At 40.1% G+C, this 27816-nt stretch overlaps 1 protein-coding gene across 4 annotated transcripts in view; it reads left to right on the top strand.

The window, feature by feature from the left end:
* The window catches only part of pdzrn3 (PDZ domain containing ring finger 3), a 193278-nt gene that overhangs the window by 112967 nt on the left and 52495 nt on the right, over positions 1-27816 (top strand). The window contains exon 1 of one of the 4 annotated variants that reach the window (XM_033036726.1): positions 14024-14293. The exons of the other annotated variants lie outside the window; for them this stretch is intronic. Coding sequence (XP_032892617.1) covers positions 14228-14293 — 66 coding nt within the window. The 5' untranslated portion in view covers positions 14024-14227. Of the gene's footprint in view, positions 1-14023; positions 14294-27816 lie in introns of those variants that run through there. 4 annotated transcript variants of the gene reach the window in all.

Raw genomic sequence — 27816 nt, 5'->3', positions numbered from 1 at the left:
TAAATTTCCACCTCCACCGCTTTCTGGGGAAGTGAATTCCAAAGATTTCCCAGCCCTCTCAGAGAAGAAATTCCTCTCCATCTCCTTCTGACAACATGACACTTTATTTTGAACCTATGCTCCCTAGATTAAGATACCCCACTGGCGAAACATCCTCTCAGCTTTGCCCTGTCATTCCCTCCCTGAATCTTAGATGTTTCCCTATGAATTACAGGGCCAACCAGTTCATCATTTCTTCATAGGACAGAACTCTCATCCTAAGAATTAACCAAAGAAGCCTTTGCTGCACAGCATCCAATGTAAGCGCCTTATTCCGTAAATATGGAGACGATAGCTGTAGCCAGTACTCCAGCAACAATCTCGTCAGCAACCTGTAAAGTTGCATCTAGATATCCCTAATTATATACTATCACATCATACAGTCCATCTGAGGAAGGGTCCGAACCTGAAATGTTGCCGTAGTTTTCTGTTTTGTCAATTTCCTTTGTGATGTTGCGTTTATTGTTTTTCAACCCTCTGAGATGTCCCCAGAATCCAGGGAGTTTGTGTAAATATCCACCGATGCATCCACTGTCTTTGTGCCTTTTACTTTATGATACTTGGATGTAGGCCATCAAACCCACGTAACTTGTTAGATACAAGGAACCTATTAGATCCAAGGAATGTGTTGGCCCATAGGTTTGCTTCAAAACATTTTTCTAGTGATAGAGATAGAGAAGCTGTTCCTCTCTGTTGAAATGTGTGGATGGTTGGATCCATATCAGATCCAACCAGGTTTATTGGGCAGTTGTCATAGTCTGCATACTGAGGTATTACAGGGTGTTGATTTGCACCCATTGAAAAAGCCCCGTGTCGGACAGAGTAAAAGGCCTGTTCCACTTGGGTGTCATTTGCGTGTCACGCGGATGGCGTGCGAAGATTTTGTACATCCCAAAATCCTGGGGCGCCGCGCGCAATCGCGCGTCGCTGCCTACGTCACCACGCACCATGCGTGCATAATGTGTCGTGACGCGTAAATGATGTCGCGTAAATCACGCCCAAGTGGGACAGGCCCTTAAGGAAATCACCTGTGAATGCTTATTTGGAGGTTTGCAGTTTGCCACTCATGGTGGAAATACCAAACCTTCTGCCACGAAAGAGAGATTTTCCCGCAATTGGACATTGCGTTATGGGATCATGCCTATTTTGTTCCCTCTGGCTGCTGAAAAATATTGTAGGAAAAAAGAGATGAAAATCTGTGCTGATGCGAAGATGCATGGGAGGTTGGAATTTTAGGGAATTTGTAGTATATTTGAAGTCATGAGATTAGAAGGACTCTGTAAACTCCAAAATACAAACATGATTCCCATGACTAAAGAACTCAAAGTGAGAACCTGAAATCTCAATTGGAATACAAAATTGGTGAAATACTTTATAAAAAAAAAAAAAAAAAAAAAAAAAAAAGCACCATAATTTTCCAAGTACATGCAAGCACCTAATATATCGAATAAAACTGCTAATGAAAGTTTCTGTCAAAGTATATTAGCATTCACCATCGTGAAGTGTTTCCAGAGGCAGGTAAGATTCAAGCGTGTTTCATGGTCATATGTCCCGAAATGGAACAATTAAATTCTTTCTTGTAGCAGCACAACCGATAAATTAACAAAGTACTCTGTAAATGGCGCTCTTTAATTTCAGCCTCCCAGACACCCTTGCTGCATTACAGTGCACCTACCATCGCAACAGGTCCATGGCAGATGCTAACATCCTGGCTCTACACTCATCACTGGAACATCAGACCCACATTTATTGACAATAGCTCTGCCTTTGACACCATAATCCCAATAATATCCATCTCTAAACTCCTGGACCTAGAAGTCGGCATCCTCTTCTGCCGTTGAAACCTTGTCTTCCCATTGACCACAATCAGTGAGGGGAGGCAACAAAACATCCTCCATGATAATTCTCAACAAGAATATTGGAATCTTGAGTTAAAATGAAACTGCTGGAGGAATATAGTATACTTGGTAGCAGCCTGCTCTTATGACAGATCATTGCTATTAAAGGCCTTTTTTTAAAGTTTTTTTTAAAATTGTATTTATTAGAAGTAAAGTACATTACAATAATACAAGCCAAATATAACTTAATACATTTCTTGTACCACTTCATTTTTTAAGCTTTAAAAAGAGAGAAAGGTAAAGAAAGTGAGATAGAATCGTGAGTGTGTGAAAAAGTGATTTTTTTTTAAAAAAGGCCCCATAGGCACGAAGAGTTAGAGAAAAATGTTAAGGAGTAAGCCATAGAAAAGAAAAAAGAGAAAACGAAACAAAAGCTATGTTAAAAGTAGAAAACAGAGCTGGAAGGGATATACCAACTTCGTGTTTTTCCTCCCCCCCCTCACCAGGTCCTGAAACCATTTCTTTTCAGAGTTCTGTTGCACCTTATACTTGTAGTAAGTCGATAAATGCAGACCAAGTCTTTTGGAAGTGGTCTGATTTGCCTGCTAGAAGGAGTCTCATATCTTCTATTAAAAGCCATTTAACTGGTTCTAAATGTTGCAGATGATCAGAGGTGTTGAAAACCAATAAAGTAAAATTGTGATTTAAACGTATATATAAAAATCAACAATAAAACACATTTCTTTAAAACCATGCTCATCTGCCACAAATTAATTAAATAAATAATTAATGAAATAAAGAAAAGTAATTTTCCTCTTTCAGTCCAAGTTGGTGACCAGAGCCATGTGGGGTCCCATTACATATGCCTGCCCTGGGCAGCTGACGATCCAGATATAAAGTGTATCCAGCTCCTCATCTTGACTTTATTAACTCAATCTCTGAACTTTGTGCAAAGCCCAGTAGCACAGGTGTGAAAGTCAGGAATCCACTTACCTGCAAAAAGGACTTTGTCCGAAAGTAAATGCTTTTCGTCCCATTACTTCCACTCAAATTCACAGGTAACTTTTACCACATTTTCACAATCTCTTCTAATCTTTCCCGCTTGCTCAAAGCCTGGGTATGAAGTTTTATGAATTCCGAGAGGAACAGAAGGCTACAGCAAAGTGCAGAAAATAGAAAATGCAACATCAGCAGGGAAGGGAATGATTGAAAGGACAGACGATGTGGGGCTGATGCTACATGCGTTGAGTACTACTCTTTTGTCATCTGCTGATGTATACCTTAAGAGGCCTTCTTGTCAATAGAGATTGTAACAACATGTACCCCATGTCGAGCAAGAACTTGACACAATACCCACAACGGTGGAACAGATGGGAAAACAGTTGTCTGCACTGCTGTCTGCAAAATCAGTGACAGATCTATTGGCAATCTCCATTATGATAGCCACAGTCAGAATAATATTCTGTGGTAATAGGCAAAGGTTATTATGTGGATCATAGGAAAATAATTTTATTGTTTATGCTCAAATTAATGTTACAAATGCCTTGGATTTCCATGAATGATTGAAAAAATACTTGCATCTATAGAAGGTCTGATTATGTCACTTTACAGGGAATTTGTCTTTTGAAGCATGCACTGTTTTTATGTGGCAACACAGCAATATCCACCCAGTACCATAGCAACTATACACTTTGACAAGAAGGTGGTTTCTGTTCAGTGTCTCATTTGAAAGGCAACACCCCTAGAAATGCATCACTCCCTCAGCATCAAGGATTCACTTTGTGCTGTTTCAGCATTAGCGTTGCATGAAAACAAACTTAGTACATGTTTCAAGAATTGTAAATGGTTTTAACTTGCTTAGACAAAATCTCATTGAGCTTCATGAGAAGACAGCCACACAACCTGATAGGTATGAAGGAACAGTGGCAATGCTGAACCATAATGGGCCTGACCCACTTAGGCGACTTTTTAGGCGACTGCAGGAGACTATGCGGTCACCACATGGTCGCCACATGTTCGCGGGTGGTTGCCGGGGAGTTGCTTTCATGATCGTGAGGAGTTCCCGCTTTCTGGGAACTAGTCGCGGCCTCATTATGGTCGCCGTGAACATGTTGAAAGATTAGCGGCGACTAGAATGAAGCCGCCATGGAGAGTAGCGAGAATTCTCGAGCCGTAGGTGGTTCGCCAGGAGGTCCTAATGGGTTGCCAGGAGGTCGAAGGTTTTCTGAGGTTCTCGTAGGTTGTAGCCGGTGCTGACCAGTGAATTTAATTGGCTCATTGGGGGGAAAAAAAGGTAAGCAGTAGTTTTCAGAACCAAGGGTAACCGACCGGTAATGTTAAATGTCCGCCGAGCTGCACAGCCGTGTATCTCTGGCTTCTTAAAAGTTGTCTCCACTCCTTCTCCCCCCTTTCCGCCCCCACCCTCTTTTAAAGGACTTAATGTACACTGTGCTTTAGCCGTCTTTTTACAGCGCCAGCCTTCCTGTTCACCACGGTGTGTGTTTGTTTCATCTTGGCTTTGCACTGTATGAATTTTGTAGACAGCACTCCCCCCTGTCCTCTTCCTGCATAACGGGCTGGTGAAGGAAGCAGTGTGTGTGTGTGTGTTTGTGTTCCACTCTGACAGTCACCGTTCCAGTTTCCGATTTTTCAGGTAACTGCCGGCAACTTGACAGTCGCCGGCATTCCGCTGAAAAATCGCCTATGTGGAACAGGCCCATAAGACGTCCTGAGACACCTTGCTGGCTGGTGATCAGCGTTTTCAAAGTGAACCGCTGATACTCAATCACCCCTAGGAAGATAATTCCTGGATTTACAAGGACACCCTGAGTCCAGGATGTGTTGTTACAGATGCTGACACATCTGTCGCTCAGTTCTTGACACTGAACTCCACCTGGCGTGAAATAAAATGATCATGCTGGGACTCCCCATCTAACACCAGTCAGCCTACACACAGTATCTGATGCTCCCTTCATTTGAATGAAAACTATATATTTAGCTCTATATATATATTCTTGTTTTATTTTAATGTTTAGATTGGTTTAGGTTTATTATGGTCACATGCAGTGAAAATCTCTGTTTTGCATTTATTTACATGTTTAAAAAAATACCTTGTTTAAAATAGTTCCGATAATAACTTTTAAAATCTCTCTGAACAGTAGACGTTTAAGACTGGTTTAAGCTTTGGCAGGGGGCTACGCCCCACCACCAATGTGGGGCAGATTCGTGATTTACATGTCCCCAGGATGTTTAAAAGTACTCTAATTTTGGCAAATACTGGAAATACTCAGCAGGTCAGACTGCATATGTGAGGAGAGAAATATAGTTAACATTTCAGGTCTGGCCTGCTGAGTACTTGCTGCAGTTTCGGTTTTTCTTTTAGATTTCCCACATTTCCAATTTGTTTTTGTTTTTCAGAATTTTAATTTTGATGGGTTATTTTCAGGTAAAGTTACCTTTATAATATCAGGAAAGAAAATAGCCAGTTTGGGCATAGCAGGGTTTTCTGAACAAACAAGACATAAATGACCAGGTATTCTTTACTACCAGTATTGATTTAGTGATAAATGTTGCCCGAAACATCAGGAGAATTCTCAAGACTTCATATCGCAGGTGATGTGATACTTTTTCAATGTTTAATGTTTCATTTGAGCAATGACATCTCTGACAGTTCATCCTTCCTCAGTAGCAAGATTGTGTACTTGAGCCTCTGAATGGAAGCATACACCCATTACCTACTGATACAGAAGTAAATGTGATGCTACTCAGCCAAGACTGATGGCTGGAAAGCTTGGCAGTAACTATAACTTCAAGAATCATAAAATATATATTGGAAGAACATAAATGGCCACAGCACATACACTTCACTAAGTTAGGTATTGATTTGATCAGCATTTTATTTTCTTCTGCAGAAGAGGTGCCACCTGTGGAAAAAAGTCTGAGTAAATATGTCATTCTGGTGTGTATCTGTAGTCAAACAAAAATCAGATTGTAAATTGTAAAAGTGTCCAGTAAAAAGATGGTGGATATATGTCTGATAGTGTTCCGTTCTCAACACAAACAGTTTGCATGTTGAAAATAGGGCCGTGAACTGAGTTCTCACATGGCAGAAGGTCCCTGCAGTCTCACAACAGCCTGTAAATCCACCCTTGCTAGTCTCACAAACATTCGGTCACATGTTTGGGTTTTACATAAGTTGGGGTGCTTGTAAACTCATGACAACCCGTTCACCTTGTTGAATCATCTCATCTAATTTTGCTGATATGTCCACCCACTGTACAGACTTTATTGCACTTGACGAGACTATTCAGCTCATCAAGACCATGGTAGTGTTAGCCATATTATTGTTGTACTTTCGTACTTTTATGCTGCAGCTCATGGAAAAATCTGTCTTCGTAGCATGTTCCAGTGGCATGCATTATATTGTTACTTTGCAATAGAATACTTTAGTTTAGTGTCACATGTGACAAGGCACAGTGAAAATCTTTGTTTGCATAGCCAATGTATACAAATAGCAGCCATTTACGGCGCTGACAAAGTTACAAAGCACGCCAGCTCCTCCTTTTGATCTCCTCTCCCCCCCATCCCTCCACCCCCCCCCCCCCCCCCCCCCCCCCACGTGGTTCCCCCTCACCGGTTCCCCATTGTCCTTTGTTCTCCCACCCTCCCCAATTGTCCACCGTGAGGCATCACCACCATCGAGGCCCCATCATCGCCAGGCTTCATCACCGCTACCGAGGGTCCACTTCACGCCTCCATGATGCCGACCAGGGCCCCAGCCGCAGGCTCCGTTGGCCGCTCTGCCGACACGGACTCCGATCCGCGAGGCGTGGCTCCCCAGTTCGACCCAGGCTTCTATGCGGCGATCCAGGATGCATCGAGACCGCGGCGCCTCGATAAAGGCCTCCGGCTGCATTCCCAGTCCACAGCCGCAGGGCCCGTCGGGAAGCCTTCTTTCTATTTTCTATTTTTAGCGGGGAATAATGTAAGATCTCGCTCACGGCATCAGTCCGAATATCTGAAATGTTCATTTAATGCCCAAATAGTTATGCAATAAAAGGGAAACTCGTTCATAAATGCGCGATTTCGTGCCTGTACCCAAGCTATGTAGCTTATGCAAGAATGTCAGTGGGCAGTGTTGCATGACATGGATCGTATTTGAGGAGTTGACATTGCACCTTTTGTGAGAGCCACGTTACAATTGATGACTTTGTACCTCGGCCACCGTACATAGCCTCTGTCAAGTGACCATTGGCAGGTGTCATTGTCTGGCCCTGACTGCACACAATTTGCATGCTGATGGAAAATTGCCCTTGTTTATTTATCATTGCCTAATCATCCATTTTCTGGGCCAAGAGATATGAGTGACTATGCAGTCAATATATCTAGTAGCTTGGAGAATAAAAAAGCAAAATGGTAAAAATATAGCGGCCTCTCATATTGCTGATTGCAGAAGAGTACGCAAGAGGTTTGATAATGAAATACCTTTTGGAGTGTGTCCTTAATGCAGAAATAACTGGTAAATTGGCTATTTCCTGGCAATACTCACTATGTTTGAACAGATGAATCTGTGGCATGGAAGGTTAAGGGGATGGCAGCCTTCCCTCTGACTGCCCATGCAATGCAGATGATAGGGTGTCCCTTGTGGAATTTCATCAGCAGTAATCTGGCCATTTTATTGAAGCTGTGACTTTGTGGCTGTGTGAGGCCTCCACAGCTGCTGTATTTTCTATCCTGGAGGAAATTGGAAGTGCATCTGTCATGGAGCATGGTTTCAGTACTATGAGCTCCTTCACTGGGGCTGTTGCAGTCCTTTGTCGAAGCAAACACCTGTGTCTGTGATGTGGGGATAAAACCTGCTAAACACTTCTGCTTGAGGTCTAATAAATGTTAAAATGTTTTACCTTCGTTTATACAGTGAACTCACAAGTATGATTGAAAGTAATGAAACATAGTTGACTTTAGTTTGGGGGTGGGGGTTGTCCAGAACCAGGGAGTCACCGTTTAAGAATAAGGCATAGGCCATTTAGGACTGAAATGAGGAAAAACATTTTCATCCAGAGAGTTGTGAATCTGTGTGGAATTCTCTGCCGCAGAAGGCAGTGGAGGCCAATTCACTGGATGCTTTCAAAAGAGAGTTAGATTGAACTCTGAGGGCTCACTGAATCAAGAGATATGGGGAAAAAGCAGGAACCGGGCACTGATTTGGATGATCAGCCATGATCATATTGAATGGCGGTGCTGGCTCGAAGGTCCGAATGGCCTACTCCTGCACCTATTTTCTATGTTTCTATGTTTCATCATAAACCAAAATGCACAAATTTGATATCTATTTAAAGTCTGTATGATATGTTTGTCTGCCAACTAACTTTCATTAACACTGTTTATCACAGGAATTACAAAATCAAAGAAAGATAACTGCAGAACTGTTAACTACTAGTTTTGATCATTTTGCATTTACTTCTGCTTACGGTTTCATTTAAATTTATTTGCAGAAGAAAATAGGGGTCAGCAGAAGAACATCGAGGTCCCAATTTGTGCAGGTTGGTGAGTGGGCAGATGGAGTTTAATGTGGATAAATGTGAGGTTATCCTCTGGTGGCAAAAACAGGAAGGCAGATTATTATCTAAATGGTGTCAAGTTGGGAAAAGGGGAAGTACAACGGGATCTGGGAATCCTTGTTCTTCAGTCAATGAAGGTAAGAATGCAGGTACAGCAGGCAATGAAGAAAGCGAATGGCATGTTGGCCTTCATAACAAGAGGAGTTGAGTATAGGAGCAAAGAGGTCCTTCTGCAGTTGTACAGGGCCCTAGTGAGACCACACCTGGAGTATTGGGTGCAGTTTTGGTCTCCAAACTTGAGGAAGGACATTCTTGTTATTGAGGGAGTGCAGCGTATGTTCATGAGGTTAATTCCCATGATGACGGGACTGTCAGATATTGATAAATTGGAGCGGCTGGGCTTGTATACTCTGGAATTTAGAAGGATGAGAGGGAATCTTATTGAGACATATAAGATTATTAAGGGTTTGGACACACTTGAGGCAGGAAACATGTTCCCAATGTTGGGGGAGTCCAGAACCAGGGGCCATAGTTTATGAATAAGTGAGGGCATTGGTGAGACCAAATCTGGAGTATGGTGTACAATTTTGGTCGCCCAATTATAGGAAGGATGTCAACAAAATAGAGAGAGTACAGAGGAGATTTACTAGAATGTTGCCTGGGTTTCAACAACTAAGTTACAGAGATAGGTTGAATAAGTTAGGTCTTTATTCTCTGGAGCGCAGAAGGTTAAGGGGGGACTTGATAGAGGTCTTTAAAATGATGAGAGGGATAGACAGAGTTGATGTGATCAAGCTTTTCCCTTTGAGAATAGGGAAGATTCAAACAAGAAGACATGACTTCAGAATTAAGGGACAGAAGTTTAGGGGTAACATGAGGGGGAACTTCTTTACTCAGAGAGTGGTAGCGGTGTGGAATGAGCTTCCAGTGGAAGTGGTGGCGGCAGGTTCGTTGGTATCATTTAAGAATAAATTGGATAGGCATATGGATGAGAAGGGAATGGAGGGTTATGGTATGAGTGCAGGCAGGTGGGACTAAGGGAAAAAAAATTGTTCGGCACGGACTTGTAGGGCCGAGATGGCCTGTTTCCGTGCTGTAATTGTTATATGGTTATATGGTTAATAAGTGGTAAGCCATTTAGAACTGAGATGAGGAAAAACTTTTTCACAGAGAGTTGAGTGTGTGAAATTCTCTGCCACAGGGGGCGGTGGAGGCTGGTTCTCTGGATGCTTTCAAGAGAGAATTAGATAGAGCTCTTAGGGATAGCGGAGTTAAGGGATATGGAGAGAAGGCAGGAACGGGGTACTGATTGTGGATGATCGGCCAAGATCACATTGAATGGTGGTGCTGGCTCAAAGGGTCGAATGGCCTACGCCTGCACCTATTATCTATTGATGGGGATGGTTGGAATTTGGGGAAATGCCATAATCCACGAGATTGCAACCTTTATAACGTCCACCAGTCCACTGCCTCATCTGGTAACATATCCATTAGACAGGGGAAGAGAATGGATGAGAATGATGATTAGTCTGTGCGTAACTGTGCATATCTGAGTCGGGGAAAGAAGCTTCTGAAATAATGTTCTGTCTTGCCTTCTCTTAAACTCATCCATATTTTTAGTGCTACCTTTTGGAGTGACATCCTGCTGATTTGAGCGCTACCTTAGTTTAATTTAGTTTATTATTGTCACGTGTACTGAGGTACAGTGAAACACTTTTGTTGCGTGCTATCCAGTCATCAGAAAGACAAAACATGATTACAACTGGGCCATTTACAGTGTATAGTTTTTATGAGAATGGGTCCAGTGCCGTTAAAATCAAAATCCTTGCTCCGGTATGGAGATGCATCTATCTCTAGAATCTGGGGTAGCCCAGTCATTCTGCCTCAGTTTACATAACTGTTATCATGTAGTCATGCAGCATGGAAAGTGGATCTTCAATCCAACATGCACATGCCAACCAAGGTACCTCATCTACGCTAGTGCCATTTATCTATGTTTGGCTCCTATCCTACAAAACCTTCTCTATGAACCTGTCCAAATGTCATTTAAATGTCTTTGTAACTGCCTCAACTACTTCCTCTTGCAGCTCGTTGCGTTTGCCCACACCCTCAATGTGGAAAAGTTGCCTCTCTTTAATAATGATTAAATCTCTTCCAAGATGTACGAAGATGTTGCTAGGATTTGAGTGGCTGAGGTATAGAGCTGTTGGACAGACTCTAATTTGGCAGTGCATTTGTGACCACTGAAGTGATAAGAGTCCTATCCAGATTTCTCCATCTAGCAATAAGTTGGTAGAAGGATTTGCCACCCCAAGTTGCATTTCATTGAAACCATTTGGTACCATTCTGGACAATCCCTTCCAGTCAGTGCACATAGCAAAGTGGGAAATTACCCACATTGACACAAATAGAGAGAAACCGGCAATGTTTACAACTATTTTTATGGATTAGGCATGGAGTGACACATTACTTAGGAGAATGCTTTTTGTTATCTTGATCTCAATATCAATGATCTACAAACCTCTATTTAAAATGTCAATTCTAGTTTAAATTATGCTCAATTAATGAACAATGATCCCACATCTTTTGTATTACATCGCTTTGTTTAATGTCCCTTAGTGACGACACATAAACCATCCTCTGCTTCATTATATTAAATTTGTAAATTAATATTGAAAATGTTCATGCTATTAAATCCCTTGAATGATTGCAATGTGGCTTTTTACATAATTTTAAATGTGCAATTTTAATTTGAGGAAGAATGGAAAGATTGCCTTTTGTTATATTACGTCAAATAGTGGTCAGCTGATATACATTTGTTGTCAGTGACCAGAAAGCTTTAGTTTCTGATGTGAAAATAGGACGCAAGTTCGAGTGACTGTGAGCACAATACAAATCTTTCTGCATGTTGAGTTGTTGGTAATTGTGTCAGATGGTTGGCCAAAAGTTTTGGCAGGCCCGAGGAAATTACAGTGGGTGTTTCCTGTTGACGGTGTTCCTATGACATGACGTTAAAAGGCTGAAAGATCTTTGCAAGTGCTGCACTAATTAGTCGTGTTCGTTAATTGGTATTTCTGCTGGATGCCTTTATTGACAGCAAGCGCTTCCATCAGCAGTGACGTGGGTGTACAGGATGGAAACTTGAAACTCTCGTCACACCCTGTAATTCAAGGATTATGAGTATATTATGACACCCTGATCTCCATCAGCCTTCCCACGTTTCTGCTGTGCGGCTTTTACAGAATAAATATCCTTGTTTGACATCAATGAGGAATGCTGATGGGCCAACCGCATTCTTTTCTCTGTGTCCTGTTGATTTGGCTTAAATCCAGGCAATTGCGTAAAATTAAAGGGAAGGGATCAGATTATTAGGTCCCCTGAGTGAGTACTAATGAGCATAATCAACACCCGCCTCTCGTATGCAAAGCAATGGTCTTTTATAGGATTTACAATGCAGACGTGACACTAAAACAGCATGTAAATTGCTGCTCATCAACTGACACACTTACTCTTTGACATACAGACATAGCACATCATGAAATGCCAAATTATTGCATTGTTAATATCTCTGCAAGAAAAGGCAGAGGCAAACTCTATAACAGGGGACCCATGTATATCAACGGGTCGATGGTGGAAAGGGTCAAGAACTTCAAATTCCTAGGCGTGCATATTTCCAAAGATCTCTCCTGGTCGCAGAACACTGATGCAATCATAAAGAAAGCACATCAGTGCCTCTACTTCCTGAGAAGATTACAGAGAGTCGGTATGTCAAGGAGGACTCTCTTGAACTTAGTAGAGAGCATGCTGACCGGTTGCATCGTGGCTTGGTACGGCAACCTGAGCGTCCAGGAGTGGAAAAGACTGCAAAAAGTTGTGAACATTGCCCAGTCCATCATCGGCTCTGACCTCCCTACCATCGAGGGGACCTATCGCAGTCGCTGCCTCAAAAAGGCTGCCAGCATCATCAAGCACCCACACTATCCTGGCCACACACTCATCTCACTGCCTCACAACTTCAAACAAACTCTGAACTATAACAGCCTAATGCACTTTATCGGTTTATTTATGTGTGTGTATATATATATGGAGTAACTATATATATATATATATATATATATATATATATATATATATATTCTATGGTGTATGGACACACTGATCTGAGCTGTATTTATGCCTACTATATTCTGTTGTGCTACAACAAGCAAGAATTTGATTGTCCTATCTGGGATACATGATAATAAACTCTCTTGACTATTGACTTAATGTCTGGCAGCACACAAACACAGAATTTTTTTTGAGCTGTACCACACAATTTAATTTTTTCTTGAAAAATCAATTTCGGTATTCGCTTATGACAAAGTTTAATAAGAATAAGTGGTTATTGTGGTTTAGAGATAAACATAAAAACAAGCCATTTGGCCCATTGAGTCCACGCCGTCCGTCGATCACATGTTAATACTAGAAACAAGGAACTGGAGATGCTTGGTTTACAAAAGGAGACCAAAGTGCTGGAGTAACTCAGCAGGTTAGGCAGCACCTCAGGAGAACATGGACAGGTGACTTTTCAAATCCTTTCTTCAGACTGATTGGGAGGGGGAGGGGAAAGAAAACACCAAGAGAGGAGGGGCTTGACAAAACCTGGCAGGTATTAGATTGACTACTTGGTTCACTCCATTCCTTCCCACCCAAATTACCCCCGCCCCAAGTACTTTCCACTGCAGTCATGGTAGCGCCAGAGACCCTGGTTCGATCCTGACTATGGGTGCTGTCTGTACGGAGTTTTTCTACGTGGGTTTTCTCATAGATCTTCGGTTTCCTCCCACACACCAAAGACATACAGGTTTGTAGGTTAATTGGCTTGGTAAATGTAAAAATTGTCCTGGTTTATCTATATGTCATCCATCTCCTAGATGAAACTCATTGAGCTTTGAACAAAAAGGTTAATTAGGACTGTAATTGTACATACAAAAAATCCACTTAGATTTTGACGCACAGACACATGTAATGGTATTTCATTGTGTGCACTTACGCAGTGGTGGTCTCCGCATTGCGATTCACTTGGTCTGAGCTCCCTTACTTATCCTTGGTCAGTTAAACTAAGATGCAAGACATCCAGTTACAAGCAGGAATCGCTGGATTAACAACAATACATGTAATATTTTGTGAGCAAGTGGTTTATTTTAAAACAATAGAGCATGACAAAAATGTTGTTTTATGGTATGAAGTCAAATCAGCATTGCAGTTAACTTTCTGATTACAAATATGCTTTCATGTAAATTGCTTTTCTTAATTGTACACAGTTAAAACATCATAAAGCCAGTAAGGAATGACGAGCGAAGAATCTGTCATTTTTTTTAACAGCTAGTGAAAGCTCGACTTTATAGATAAATGGTGTTAATATTTGTCATGATGTTTTGCCAAAATAAAGCAGTTGATTCTTAATTAGGGAAATTTCATCCATCATAGTCAACAATTATGACCTTCTGTATCATGACTTGTCATGAATAATCAATGAGGGCTGATTAATATGCATGAGCAGCAGTCTATATAGTGTGCGCTGATGCACGATACAGCAGCCTGACTAGAGCAGTGTAGGAAGCGTTAGAGTTAGCAACTGAGAGAGTGAGAGAAGGAGCCAGTTGCTTTCCGTGACCTGGGCTGTCTCTGCTACTAGTGTAATTTGTCTCAGCAGAAGTGGTTCACCTAGGTTACATGAATGACAGCTAACTGAACCTTTTTAAGAAAAAGAACTGGACAAGGAAGGCTTTCTCCCAATACTTTCCTAACATGGGGTGCAACTTGTGCTCTCTGCAGAAAAAAGAACAGTACAAACTGCTGTATGAAGTTTGCCAGGTAATGTTGATTATTTCAATTTCTATGCACAATAGGTAATCGAACTAGAAAATCTGTCTGGACGTATTTTAACTTGTATCTTGTTTATGCACTTACAAGCAGGATTTTCATCACTTTTATAGTCTGCTGTTCGGTTAAAGCTCCTGCCTTTGTTTTTGTCAGTGCACAGAAAGAGAATCGTGACCTTGTGGTTATTAAAAAAAAAATAGAATGTGACATTTGGTTGATATTTTTTTAATAAGTGTATATCGTAACATCATCAATGTATTTTAAGTAGAGTGCATTAACATGCATACACATCATGAATTCCATATCATTGTTTTGATATTTTTGTATGGGAGTCTATGAAGTTTGTCATGTGGATTAAGCGTTGAAACAGCAGAATCACAAACATATCAAGAATACGAGAGCATCCCAAGAGAATAATAAAATCTGAATCAACTCTCAATAAGCATTCCCCAATGCTGTTTAATTTTTGCGCGTGTGTTTCTTAACAGATTAATTCTTTGCTGTTTCCAGTTCTAAACTGGTGAGAGAAATGGTTGGTCTTCAGTTATTGCTCTTCAGATATCTGTACAATTTATTCTGCCTCAAATCAACTGTAATGTCTGTTCAGTAGCAGTGGGTGGCACTGCGACTCAAGCAGGTAGGTGACAATAGCACTGAATGTTCAAAGCTGTGCATTGTCTGGGTTAAAGCTTTCAACCCATTGAAGATATTACAGAGGTATTTACGTGCGTTCTCTTCTGTACGCCTTATTCTTTTTCAGAAACACGATTTTCTTTGCAAGTTCACCAAATGATGCACGTACTTGTATTGAGTGCCACCAGAGAAAATAATGTTTTGTTAGAAGATAGATACCAAAAGCTGGAGTAATTCAGCGGGACAGGCAGCGTCTCTGGAGAGAAGGAATGTTTTGTTAGTATATATCTGACGTTGTAATTAACACAATGATATTTCTTGCTTTTTTTTATTGAACAAAAACATTAAAATGTGACATTCTGCATAGATGCAAGTGTATGGGTTGTCTGATCAGTTTCAGACAGTCTTCTACCATTCCAACAATATTTCCAAGGTCACAAAATAAATAGCAGTTTTGAAGTGGAAAAGGCAAGAATTGCCATTTATAGAGATGGAGGAGGCAGATGCTGTGTCTTTTCCCTCCTCCTTCAGGTGAGATGATGCACATTTTGGAACATTTTGCACATCAGATTCCTGGAAACCCTTAGCTCCACTGTCTTACAGAAACTCTGAGGGCAAGATTGAATCTTATTAAGAACTCGTGCTCCAATAATTGTTTTATTGACAATTGAGTTATTTTGCTGATCATTTTCAGATCATCCCAAACAGCTATCCTGTTGATGCTGGATTTTTTATTTTTTTTTTCCCTGAAGCTTTGACATTGACCAGGTTTCACTAATAAAATGTGAAGTGGATAAAACATTATCTTGTTTGAAGTGGTGTAAAGTTTTATTTTGTACAAGAATATTGTACAGTATTTGCAGTTTGTTTTCTGATGTCCTCCTTTGGCTAACTGCTCTGCTGATCTGAACTGATAGTTCAACTCGCTGATTTTATTGACTCGTGACAATAATACATGTTTCAAGCAATCCTTTTTTTCTATTTACTATTTTTAAGGCTATGTTTCATTATCTTCAATTGAGAAAATGATGTGAAATGTATAATGCTAAAGAAACTATGAATATTTTACAATTTTGGCACAATATGAGTTTTTGGCAAATAAAACCTTTTTCAATATGAGTAATGTTGGTATCTTCACACCACAGTATTGAACAAAAGTCAATCATCATGTAATTCCCTGGTCATACATTCTGTCATCTGTACTTCCGGTAATCCTGTGCAACCTCCTGATGTTAATTACTGTTCTGGAGATGCAGAATAAAGCTGCTTCAACATGACATGAGTTCCTTTTGGTAGCTTTATTGCGATGATACCCTTCTCTCACATGACAGTGTTACTTGTGTAAGGCTTTTTCAAACTTCCTCAAGGTATCCCTCTATAGTTAAGTCATGCAGTCATTCTGTATTCCGTATCAAATCTGCTGATGCATATTGTGTGAAATAACCTAGGATGGCACAGTGGCACAGCGGTAGGGTTACTGCCTTATAACGCCAGAGACCCACATTCGATCCTGACTACGGGTGCTGTCTGAACGGGGTTTGTACGTTCTCCCTGTAACCACGTGGGTTTATTCTGGGTGCTCCGGTTTCCTTCCACATTCCAAAGGTGCAGGTTTGTAGGCTAATTGGCTTCTGTAAATTGTAAATTATCTCTAGTGTGTAGGATAGTGCTGGTGAACAAGGTGATCATTTGTTAGCGCGGGCCGAAGGGCTTATTTCCATGCTGTATGTCTAAAGTCTGAAGGCCTTTGTCCTATGCCTGAATCCTCATTAGCTTATAAGGCGTCAGCATAATATTATGATTGGAGAATGTCTTCCTTGCCTCTGCTGCTTTCTGTGCTTCTCAGAGTCAATCATCCCCACAATTGTAATTTGCATCGAAATCCTGAACAATTTACAATATCTGCATTTCTTTTCTGCATTCTCCATAACATCCAACTTGTGTACCATTTTATCTTTAATCAATATTTCTCTGTTGGGCTTTCCTATCTTGTGTAATCCAACGGTCTAAAGTTCTGCTGCCTTTCCAACAGAAAAGAGTGAGGTAGGGGAACTAGACGCAAAATGCTGGAGGAACTCAGCGGGGCAGGCAGCATCTATGGAGAGAAGGAATTGGTGATGTTTCGGGTCGAGACCCTTCTTCAGACTGAAGTAGGGTCTCGACCCGAAACGTTGCCCATTCTTTCTATCCAGAGATGCTGCCTGTCCCGCTGAGTTACTCCAGCATTTTGTGTCTATCTTCGATTTAAATCAGCATCTACCGTTCTTTCCTACACACAAGGTAGGGGAACTGATGGCTTCACTTATGAGGAGCCAGCGTAGACTCTATGGTTGAATGGCCTCTTTTGTGTTTTGTTCTACTTTTATATATAAAATATCTCCCAGATGAATTGTCTGGTTGTTCTGCTCACTTTATTTGCAAGCACTGACATTGAAAGCACTGAACCATAGTGCTACTGCATTAAACAATTTGTCAAAGAGCCTCAAGACTGAGTTGGCAAAGATAATTTACAATTCTCAAATGCTTATTTCTTGAACATTTCCATTCCATCCTGAAGCGATTGTGTTGCAATTACAACAATGTTTACGACATCCTTCATATCACCTCTCTGGGGAATTGCTGTCATGATTTAAATGCTTAAAATGTCTCATGAATGCCCCTTGATTGCAGTGAGTTTTCAAACAAGTCTCTGACAGATACCTTATCTATTTTCTACTTTACAAATAAGATGGACCTTACAATCTCTGAGCCACCACATGCTGACTTTTATGCTCATTCATTCTAATGCAGATTGGATGAGGTACCTTTGTCACCCAAAGAAATGTCCACATTTTGATGAAAGCAAGTTTGAAACTAGCACTGTAACCTCTCGGAGGGAAATCAGAATGAAGCTCATTAGAACAACTGGCCTGTTTTTTTTTCTAAGAGTTCCCTGCTGATTCTGGCTGTTAGACAATGTGGTAAATTAAATAGCTGGCATTGATGCCATTTCAAATTCTGGCCAGACAGAAAATTGGATTACTGCCAGCAGGAACATCCGTCTGAATGACCATAAGGGGGAAGATAATTTCAATATATTTGAATGGAAAAGGATGACCTCATTGCAATGTTGACGTAGTTTTCAATTCCTTTAGTAATACTGCAGTTGCAACTCTTGCGTTCAGCCATTTACATCCACATTGTGCATGAAGCAAGATTAATAATGGTAGAGTTTAAAGGCATCGGATTTTGGTAACAATACTGTAAGCTATTATTGTTTTAAACAGATATTCTGATGGATACCTGGATAATGTAATGTGTTAACATTTTTGAGGACCTACCCAGTCCAGTATAAGCAGCTGTTGTATGAATCCCAGGTCAGCTGAGTTTGGATGGTATCAGCCCTTTTCCTGATAGATGTAGAGATACTGCAGAAAACTACCACTGACATGACACCAGGTGCTTTCACAGGTTCATTAAGCATGTTTTGTGAGCAGAATGGAGGAAACTGTTTTAACTTCCTCATGGAAGTCTCTTCCAGTGCATAGACAAGTAACACAAAACAAATCAGATTTAGCTCTTTTGTAATTATCAAAGTTGTCTGATTTGGCAGCCATTAATCTGTCCTTTTTTCTTTTAGTTTTTTTTTTGCTTATTGTATTCCTCAGGTGCATTTACACTACTCTTAATTAAACATGCTTATTTAGATCTATCTGCAGCCTAACTTCACTTCAAGAAGATGTCTAGAATTACTGTAAAATATTTTCTGCCAACAAATGCTTTGCAGGTACACAAAAGAAAATAGATTTGCCAGTGAGTACAATGTTGGTGCTGTACCCTTCACTTGAACCACAGTTCCAGCACAGAAACTGTCTGACAAATAATAACATAAAATCACTTATTTATAAGGACATGAACTACCTTCTGGCTTGTATGTACCTATTACAAGTGATTTCTATTTAACTGATGAATTAAGACTTTTTTTTTGGTATGCATGGCAGCAAATGGGGGTGACTCACTCTGCATACCACACACAGGCTCACAATATTGATTGATCTTTAATGAAAGGGAGATTTACTTCTGCATTGGGATTAGTTTGCAAAGCTTTTATGTAAAAATTGAAGTGTGAAGCTCTTGATAGTAAAACACATTGAATTGCACTTAATCTAAAGCATGTTTGTAATAATCCATTAATTACATCATTTCTACATACAACCAGAATTTTAAATGTTAGACTGCTGGATATGTTGTTCATGCACTTAATCATCCTTGTACCTCATTTGCTGAATAGTTTCTAAGAGGATAATCTCGTCACTGAACCAAACTCTGTTAAGTTATTTTTACATTCTGCAAAATACAAAGTTTAGTCTTGATTTCTTTTTAATAGATCAAATTCTTATAAACGTCATAGTTATAAACTTAATTGAGTATGACTATGTTAACCAATACTTCTGTTCACATATGTATTGCATACAGAATTGGTTAAAATAGCCATAATCAATTAAGTTTGAGATTCATGTCCTAAACTGGAAATTTGGCTACATCCAACATATAATCAATTTTGTACTTGTGTTTGAAATTACCTGTCACATTTTTTAAAACCACACACCAATTCTTTTAATAACATTCATTGAAAGTGTAAAAGATGCATATGTGAAGAAGTAGGGTCCTGACCAGAAGCATTGCCTGCCTGTCCATTCCTTCCACAGATGCTGCCTGATCTGCTGAGTTCCTCCTACTCTTTACGTGGTGCTCAAGATTCCAGTGTCTGCAGTTCCTTGTATCTCCACAGACTGACTTCCTGTTGAGCAGCAGTACAAAGCGTTGATGCGTGGCTTACTATTATTGAGCTGAGGAATGTAAAGGATGTACTCACTCATGGAATATGTTGTGAGTGGATATTGGGTGAGGATAGGAATGGGTCGGTTCCATGCATCACCTGGCTGATTATCGTTAACTAGACTAACAACAAAACCAGAAAAGGTTTGATTCATTGTTGGCTGGTGGACACTATATATATGTCATCAGGGAACAGAGAAAATGATTGACAGATCTGAATGAAAGCACATTTATATATTTATTTATATATGTTTATTTATGCGCGCCATATGCTCAACTCCGTGACGACTAGATAGTTTCCATGTTGTGTGTCTCACACAATGGTATTGTATAAAACGTTTGTGGTATTGAGAATGTAAACACCTAGATACAATTGATTACTGGCAAATTGGTCTATAGTGGAACAATATTCATCTGTTTCTGCAGAGATAGACACAAAATGCTGAAGTAACACAGCGGGACAGGCAGCATCTCTGGAGAGAAGGAATTCCTGACTTACTCCTGCATATTGTGGTTTATCTGATGTGTGCACCAGCATCTGCAGTTCCTTCCTAGTCATTTGTTTCAGTCTGTGTAATAGATCCAAATGTGATTACGTTTTATTTAATGGAATCACATAGTCATAAGGCACGAAACCACCCACCTACCAATGAAAGACACAGTAGCCAGTTACCCTGCTAACATCTTTGGGATGGAGGAGAAAACCGCATCACCCGGGGAAGTCCACACGGCCATAGAGCATGTGCAGAAGTCCATGCTGACTGCACCTGAGGTCAGGATTACACCCAGGTCACTGGAGCTGTGAGGCACCAGCTCTGCCAACTGTTTCACTTTGCCACTCCTCTGCTTCTGTGGAGGCATGTACCAGTGAGACGTTTCGGTGTGTGGGTCGGGAAAAGGGAAAGCCAGAGTTTGAGTGAGGGAGATAAGCATATTCTTGTGTGCTATTGGAGTGAAGGTCGTGGAGTGGATATGTTGTGGAGTCAATTGGGTCTGGTGCAGAGTACACCCGCGCCAATGACATTCTGCGTATCAAAAACATGAGTGCCATATACACCAAAAACCTGGATCAAAAGTTCAATGAACAAAGTACAGGATGATGTTTACCTATTCTTGAAATTATATGTACATTGCATGCAAACATGGTCGTAGAATTTTTGTTTTAAAGTGCTGGAGTAACTAAACTAGTCAGGAATCATCTCAGGAGAACACAGATAGATGACATTTCTGATTAGGCACCTTCTTCAGACTCAGCATCTGCAGTTCCTGTGTCTCAAGTGTAGTCACAATTCTGGGCCCAAGTTTTTGTAACGATTTAGGCAGCTGTGTTTTAACTGGAATTGTATTATTTGATTAACAGTGTAACAAATAACATGCATCAAGAAAAAAACCCCATGAACTTCATATTGCTCTGATAATAACTTGGAGGCAACCTGCCAAACACCCACCTACCAATGAAAGACAATTTACAGTGGCCAATTACCCTGCTAAATTGAAGAGAATTTCAGCTGTACTTTTGGATAAGGCAGTGGCAAAGTCTGATCTGTATATTTGGCCCTCTTTGTGTGGCATATTCTAAAGATTTAAAGATCAGTGTGTCGAACGGAACTGTCATTGGTATTTATTTCCCAGTAAAAAATCTTTAAGCCCCTGTCCCACTTTCCCGAGTTACTCACAAATTCTCCCGAGTTTTCCCCTTGATTCAAGCTCGGAGAATGTCCGTAGCGGGTCCGTAGGAGGCCGTAGGAGTCCGTAGATATTTCGTAGCGGCTCGTAATGCCAGCCATAGGTATTCGGGGCATCGGGGAAGTCAGGACGTTTTGTTCAGCATGTTGAAAAATGTCCATGAGTAAAAAAAATAGCCCCGAGTACCTACGGCTGGCTATTACCATAATTCTCTGAGTTTGAATCAAGGGGAAAACTCAGGAGATTTCGTGGTAACTCAGGAAAGTGGGACAGGGGCTTCAGTATTTTGTCAGAAAACCTCCAGTGGCAGATTTATTTTTAACTAGTTCTCACTGATCAACCAGACTTCTATTATATTCGGGGCTATTTTAAAATTTAGCTTGGCATCGTGGAGTGATTTGGGGATCTGTTTGAAATAACTTTAACCTACCAAACTAAAATAGAATGTGAATCTCTAGCCCAGTTTGATCCTGGTGTCAACTTTCTAAATTGAACGTTTCATGTCCTTCCAGGAAACAGAATCATAACTCTCACTAAATTAGCTTTCTTTTAACAGGAAAAGTTATTAAGAGCTGTTGGCTATCTTGTAGAAATGTTTACATTTAGTGATACTATTGATTTATAAAAAATAATAGCCCTCTGCTCTCCTTGTGCAGTTTATGCCATAACATTTAATCCTTTCATCCTCCGAAACTCCAAAGTGTGCTTTGCCCAATTATTCTTGGCTTCTGTGCTGAATTATGTACTAAATTCTCTTGTTTATTGATTTCTGTGAGATCTATTAACCTGGTTCCGTAAAGCACCAGAATCTCATTCATGTGAGCTTGTTTTGTATATCAGCACAAGAAACCTGCATGGCCACACACGTAAGATGTAATGTTGATCAAATATTTAATGTACAATTGGACATAAGCAAATCTGAAACGCATTATAAGGATTAGGCTGCAAGAATGATTAGGATTAGTGTCGTTCTTTTTAATGTCTGGTGGACGTACATGATACTTGAAGTGTGAAATGATGAATCTTTCTTGTTTCACACACATCAACAGCCAGGTTAACTATGTTGTCTGGCTAATGCTATTACCACCTGCCCTAATTGGTGCACACATGGCCAGGTGCATTTCCACTTCATTAAGTTCTTAAATTTCCAGATGGTTATTGTAACAGATTTGTCAGATCATCTTTGTTTTCATTCTGTTTTCCGGAGTTGCCTTTGTCAATTCACCTGGCACTAGTGAGTCTCAATGTTTGCAATGAATCAAAGGAACTTTGCTGGTGTCCCTATTCAGCATTTGTTTTTTGTATGAGCTAATACATAGAGCACAATCGACTAAGTGAAAATCTCAACCCTGCCTTTTACCACCAGTATTACTGTGAGTGCAGCACAATTCCTTAAAGTAGTCAGGTATTTGTTTAAACAAGGTGATAGTTCACAAGGGCTTTCCTTTTACAAAGAGTGTTTAATTTCAACTTTACAGCCACTGATTTACTTAAGCTCCAGAAAGGACTCAGTTGACAGGCTGGAGACCTGTAATCTTCAGAAACTGCCCTTTAATGATGGTGGCGCCTGTCTGTAGCTCAGAAGTCCCTTTCTTAATTGGACATTTTTGAGAAACTGGCAATTGAAATTTTCCACCTGAATTGACCATGAATAATTTATGTGATCCAATAGCATACAGAGATAAAGTGCTTAGTTTTGATTATTAACTTCATTTAAGGCTTCAAATACATTCCAACTTACTATTCAGTTGGAAGGCATTCGTTAGTATTTAATTGGAAGGCATTGATTAACTTAGCAACTTAAGCAATGAAATGGAGTGAATCTCACTTTTGTTTGCGAAATATTGGCAAGAAATGTTCATGATCCTATTGACATACATATTTTTGTAAACTCATAATAAGAAAATTAATTTGTGTATTTGAAGTTGGATAGCTACCAATTGAAAGAGTTTATTGCAAGTTTTTAATCAGTGTGACGTACTCGGTGAAACTTAGTGACGAATAAAGAATGAATGTTTGACATTTTCTGTCACAACATTTTGCTGGGTATTTTGAATGAAACTCCAGATTTTTCAGTGTGGTGAACGCTTGCTTAAAATAATTCATTGTTTTTGTCACTGGCAAAAAAATATTCAGTATTACTGTAACGTTTCACCTTTACAGAACCTAATGTATATTGCATGCATTTGCTGGTAGTGCAACTTAAAATATCACACTTTATGAAGATACATTTTGAAATAATTATTTTGTGAACTGTATGATAGGGTAGACAAAGACACACAAGTACCAATTCCCATTGATCTACTCACACTGCCATCTAAATTTAATATATCAGAATAAGAATGCAGCCTAACTGTCTGACAATGCCTAAGAGGCATTAACTTGTTTTAATTCCTCTCTTAAATATAGTGCTTATGACTATCGATGAGATTATTTAAAAATTCCACCTCACATCAATCTTAATTTTTTTTCATAGGCAGGCTCATATTTCAATCACTTTTAAATGGCGCTGGTACATCTCCACATCTGTCCAATGTACTGAAGCAGGTGGTAGAGGTCACAGGGGAGGGAAAATTGGAGTCTGTCACTCACAGCTACTTGAGTATTAGACTGTCAGAAAAGCAAATCAACCGAGCACTGAAGAAAAGTCTCTGCATTTCTTGGGGCCTCCACCAATCTCTTCCGTAACTCCGGCTGTTCATTCATTCCCTGGAGAGTCTGTCAATCTCCCACCAGAACTTCTGCAGGTGAATAGCAGAAACTCCATGACAATTCAAGACCTACTTGCAACTGGTTATTTTACCAGACGTATACAGCAAAGTGCGCTTTAACACACACAGCATCACCTAGGTCAAGGCAATTATGTGCTTTTTTGTTTCAGCACTAATTTATAATTTGTTTTGTGAGATTATTTTCTTCTCCCAAAGTGGGCACGCTATCATGCTTTAAACAATACATCAACATTCATAAAAGACAATTCCTCATGTTTTATTGTAGCATTTTCGATATAAGGTAACTTTAACCTGTATGAGATATTGGCCCAGATTTTGTAACAAGGATGAAAACTGTTGGTGTTCATTTTACAAAACTGGTAACTGGCCTGTTTCTTAGCTGTAAATCTTTATGCCCCCACTTCTAGAATATTCATACATTGTTAAACATAAAAAAAACACTTTATGTAATAACAAGGAATTGCAGATGCTGGTTTATGCCAAAGAAAGGCACAAAATTCTGGAGTAACTCCGGGTAGCATTTCCGGAGAACATTGATAGGTTACATTTCGGGTCGGCACCCTTCTTCAGGCAGATTGTAGGGGATCGGGAAAGAAATTTGGAAAAGACAAGGGGTAGGGCAGGGCAGAGCATGGCTGGTAATAGGTGAACGCAGGCAAAGGTTTTTGTTGATAGGGAGATTGTTGGACAAAGGTCAGGGATGAGTGTAAACCCAAAAAGGATAAAGAGTTGTGAATTGTGTAGCCATTGGAAGGGATGCAGAAAATACTTTCTAAGGGCACGAGATGAAGTTTCACAAAACATATTTGTACAAAATAGATTCATATGACATCAAAGGAAGAGCAGTAATTCCCAGAATCACACCTCAGATATCTGGAACAAAGATTCTCTCTCACCCAAAGATCAGTACTGGGATCGTTGCTCCTTTGGATTTCACTAACGGAGTACAATATCAGTCCTTGCTAATGTTACACTTCGTAGCTATGTAGATGAGAGGGGCAGCAGACATTCTGGGAGGTGATAGACAGACTGGTGAGTTGAGCAAGGACACACAGATTGCCACAAAAGTGGAGGTGAAGTTTTGCACTTTGGGGGGTACAGCATAATTCTATTGGTATTATTTTGTATGTTACAGGGTACCCAAAATGAGAGATATTGGATGCATATTTGAAAGCCTTTTGATGGCAAGGTAAAACTGGTTAAAAAAATTATATGGGATTCCTGACTTTGAAAATATGGATATTGTGTATGGAAGCAGGAAAGTCATGCTAAAAATGGTTAGGTCTCAGGTTCAACATTATGTCAACATCTGGGAGGTGCATTGAGAGGAGCATACAAGGACACAGAGAAGATTGAAACAAAAACACAGACTTCTGGATGAACTCAACTGTTCAAGCAGTGTCTGTGGAAAGAGAAACTGGTTTATGTTTCATGTCAGGAACCCTTCCTCAGAACTGGAAGGGTGCCTGACTCAAAATATTAGATCTCCCCCATGACAGAGTAAACTGGGCAGTCCCTACTTAGGGTTATCTGTGAAGAGCAGCTATGATAATGAGCGAGTGGCTCTTGGTAACCCTGGATTTCCAACAAGATTGGCACCTCTGTTGAGACAAAGTAAATTGACAGGCGTGTAGCTTTAGTAGACAAGGAGTGAGCCTGAAAATCTGGGCAGCCTGTCAAGATACGGACCAGCTGGTGCTAGTCCCCTGCAATGCCCATGGGTACTACACTGGGCAGGTGCCACCTGGATCTCAGCGCTAAGCTAACACAGTGCTCACTCTACCTTGACCTACACCAGCTCTCACAGGCAACCATTGTACACTGGTTCAGTGGCTGTCTCCATGCTGAGCTATGAGGCAATGAGCTATCTTCAACCATTTCATTGTTGTGGGAGTGCCAACTGATGGCTGATATCATACCAAGCAGTGGGACAAAGGACCATGACCCACATCTCCATCTAAATGCTTTAAACACATCTTGAAGAGTGGATTTCACCAGTGCGCTAGTAGTTCCTGTGAACACAACCTCATTAGTTGAATGTTGGCTTTTGTTCAAGTCCTATTAATGTCTTTTACAATAGTATAATTGTAAAAGATTGTTCAAAACACCTTAAGCCTTGTTTTGATAGGAACAACGTGGATACTTATTCAGGGATTGGTGTATATACAATGCCATTGTGTACTGAAGCCACTGACTTATCAGTTTAGTGATCACTGGAAAGCCATATTGTACTGATTGAACTATTAAATGATTCCCTGAAAATATCATGATCATTATGTCCATTTATAATGCATTTCGTTGTCTCTGTACTGTACACTGACAATGACAATTAAAATTGAATCTGAATTATTGTTGCATCTATAATTTCCATGTATACTCTTCACTCTGAGGAAGGGTCCACATCCGAAATGTCGCCCATCCATTTTCTTCAGGGATGCCGCCTGACCTGCTGAGTTATTCCAACACCTTGGGTCATTTTTTTAACCCCAAACATTTACTCCTGCTAACATAGTCCACAACAGCTTCTCTATTGACCGTCGACTGAATAAAAAGCAGCCTACAAACACATAATTACTACAACTGACAAGGGCAACAGATGCTTGGAAATGCTGAAATATAGGACTGATTGCTGGGGGGGGGGGGGGAAGGGGGGTGCAGGGAATGAAAGCTAGAAGAGAGGAGGAGCAGGACAAAGCTTGGCAGGTAATAGGTAAACACAGGTGAGCAGATAGGCAGATGGTTGGACAATGGCCAGAGATGAAAGAAAAGGTGTGAGCCAAAAGGAAATGTTTGGGGTGATGTTCAATTTCTTGAGCGTCCAGGCATGAGACCTGCAATAACCACAACCGTGTAATTTATACCATAGCTCAAGTCACATTGGATTATTTTAAATTACAGAAACTTGCAAAATATCCCATTGACAGCTTAAGATCAGAAATACAATTTTTAAAGTTTTGATGGATTTATTAAGTCAAGATGTGCAGTGACCTTTCGGAAGCTTGGCGTAAATGTGTATATTCTCAAACAATGCCGAATAAATTATGTCATAATGTTTGATTTAGCATCGTTAGCTCTTTGATTTCTTGGAACAATTATTTCTTTCACAACAGGTTGGAGGTATTAAAAATAGAATTATTATACAATGAAGAATAAATTACTTCAACTGCCAGCTTTTGGAGTGAAGCAATCCTTCACACTGTCAAATGCACTGAATTTAATTTGGGAATGAATTTACAAGCCATATCTTACCACAATAATTCACACATGCCCACACAGTTTTTATGATCCACAAAATAAGGTCTCATCTTTTTGATATTTATTTCCATTGTACAAAAAAAAATCCCTACCACAATGAAATGATTTGGATATAATGCGAATTACGATAATAGTACTGTCTGAGTTAGTTTGAAGACTGCTTCATTGGTTAAATAAGTTAATTAGAATGTTCAGGTAGAAAATAAACGAATCCATTTATCAGATTGCTCCCCATTAAGGCAAGCCCATTAGTGTGGTTTTAATGTCTGAGAAATCAAATGATGCCTGAGGAACTGAAATTTAAAAAAAGTCACATAAACCCTTTATATCCTGTAGTTTTAGAGATTCAACGCAGAAGCAGGTCCTTCTGCCTACCGAGTCTGTGCTGAC

This window comes from Amblyraja radiata, chromosome 18, assembly GCF_010909765.2.
Source record: "Amblyraja radiata isolate CabotCenter1 chromosome 18, sAmbRad1.1.pri, whole genome shotgun sequence".
NCBI lineage: Eukaryota > Metazoa > Chordata > Chondrichthyes > Rajiformes > Rajidae > Amblyraja > Amblyraja radiata.
The sequence above is the reverse complement of the archived record's forward strand: the minus strand, read 5'-3'. Positions and strand labels throughout refer to the sequence as shown.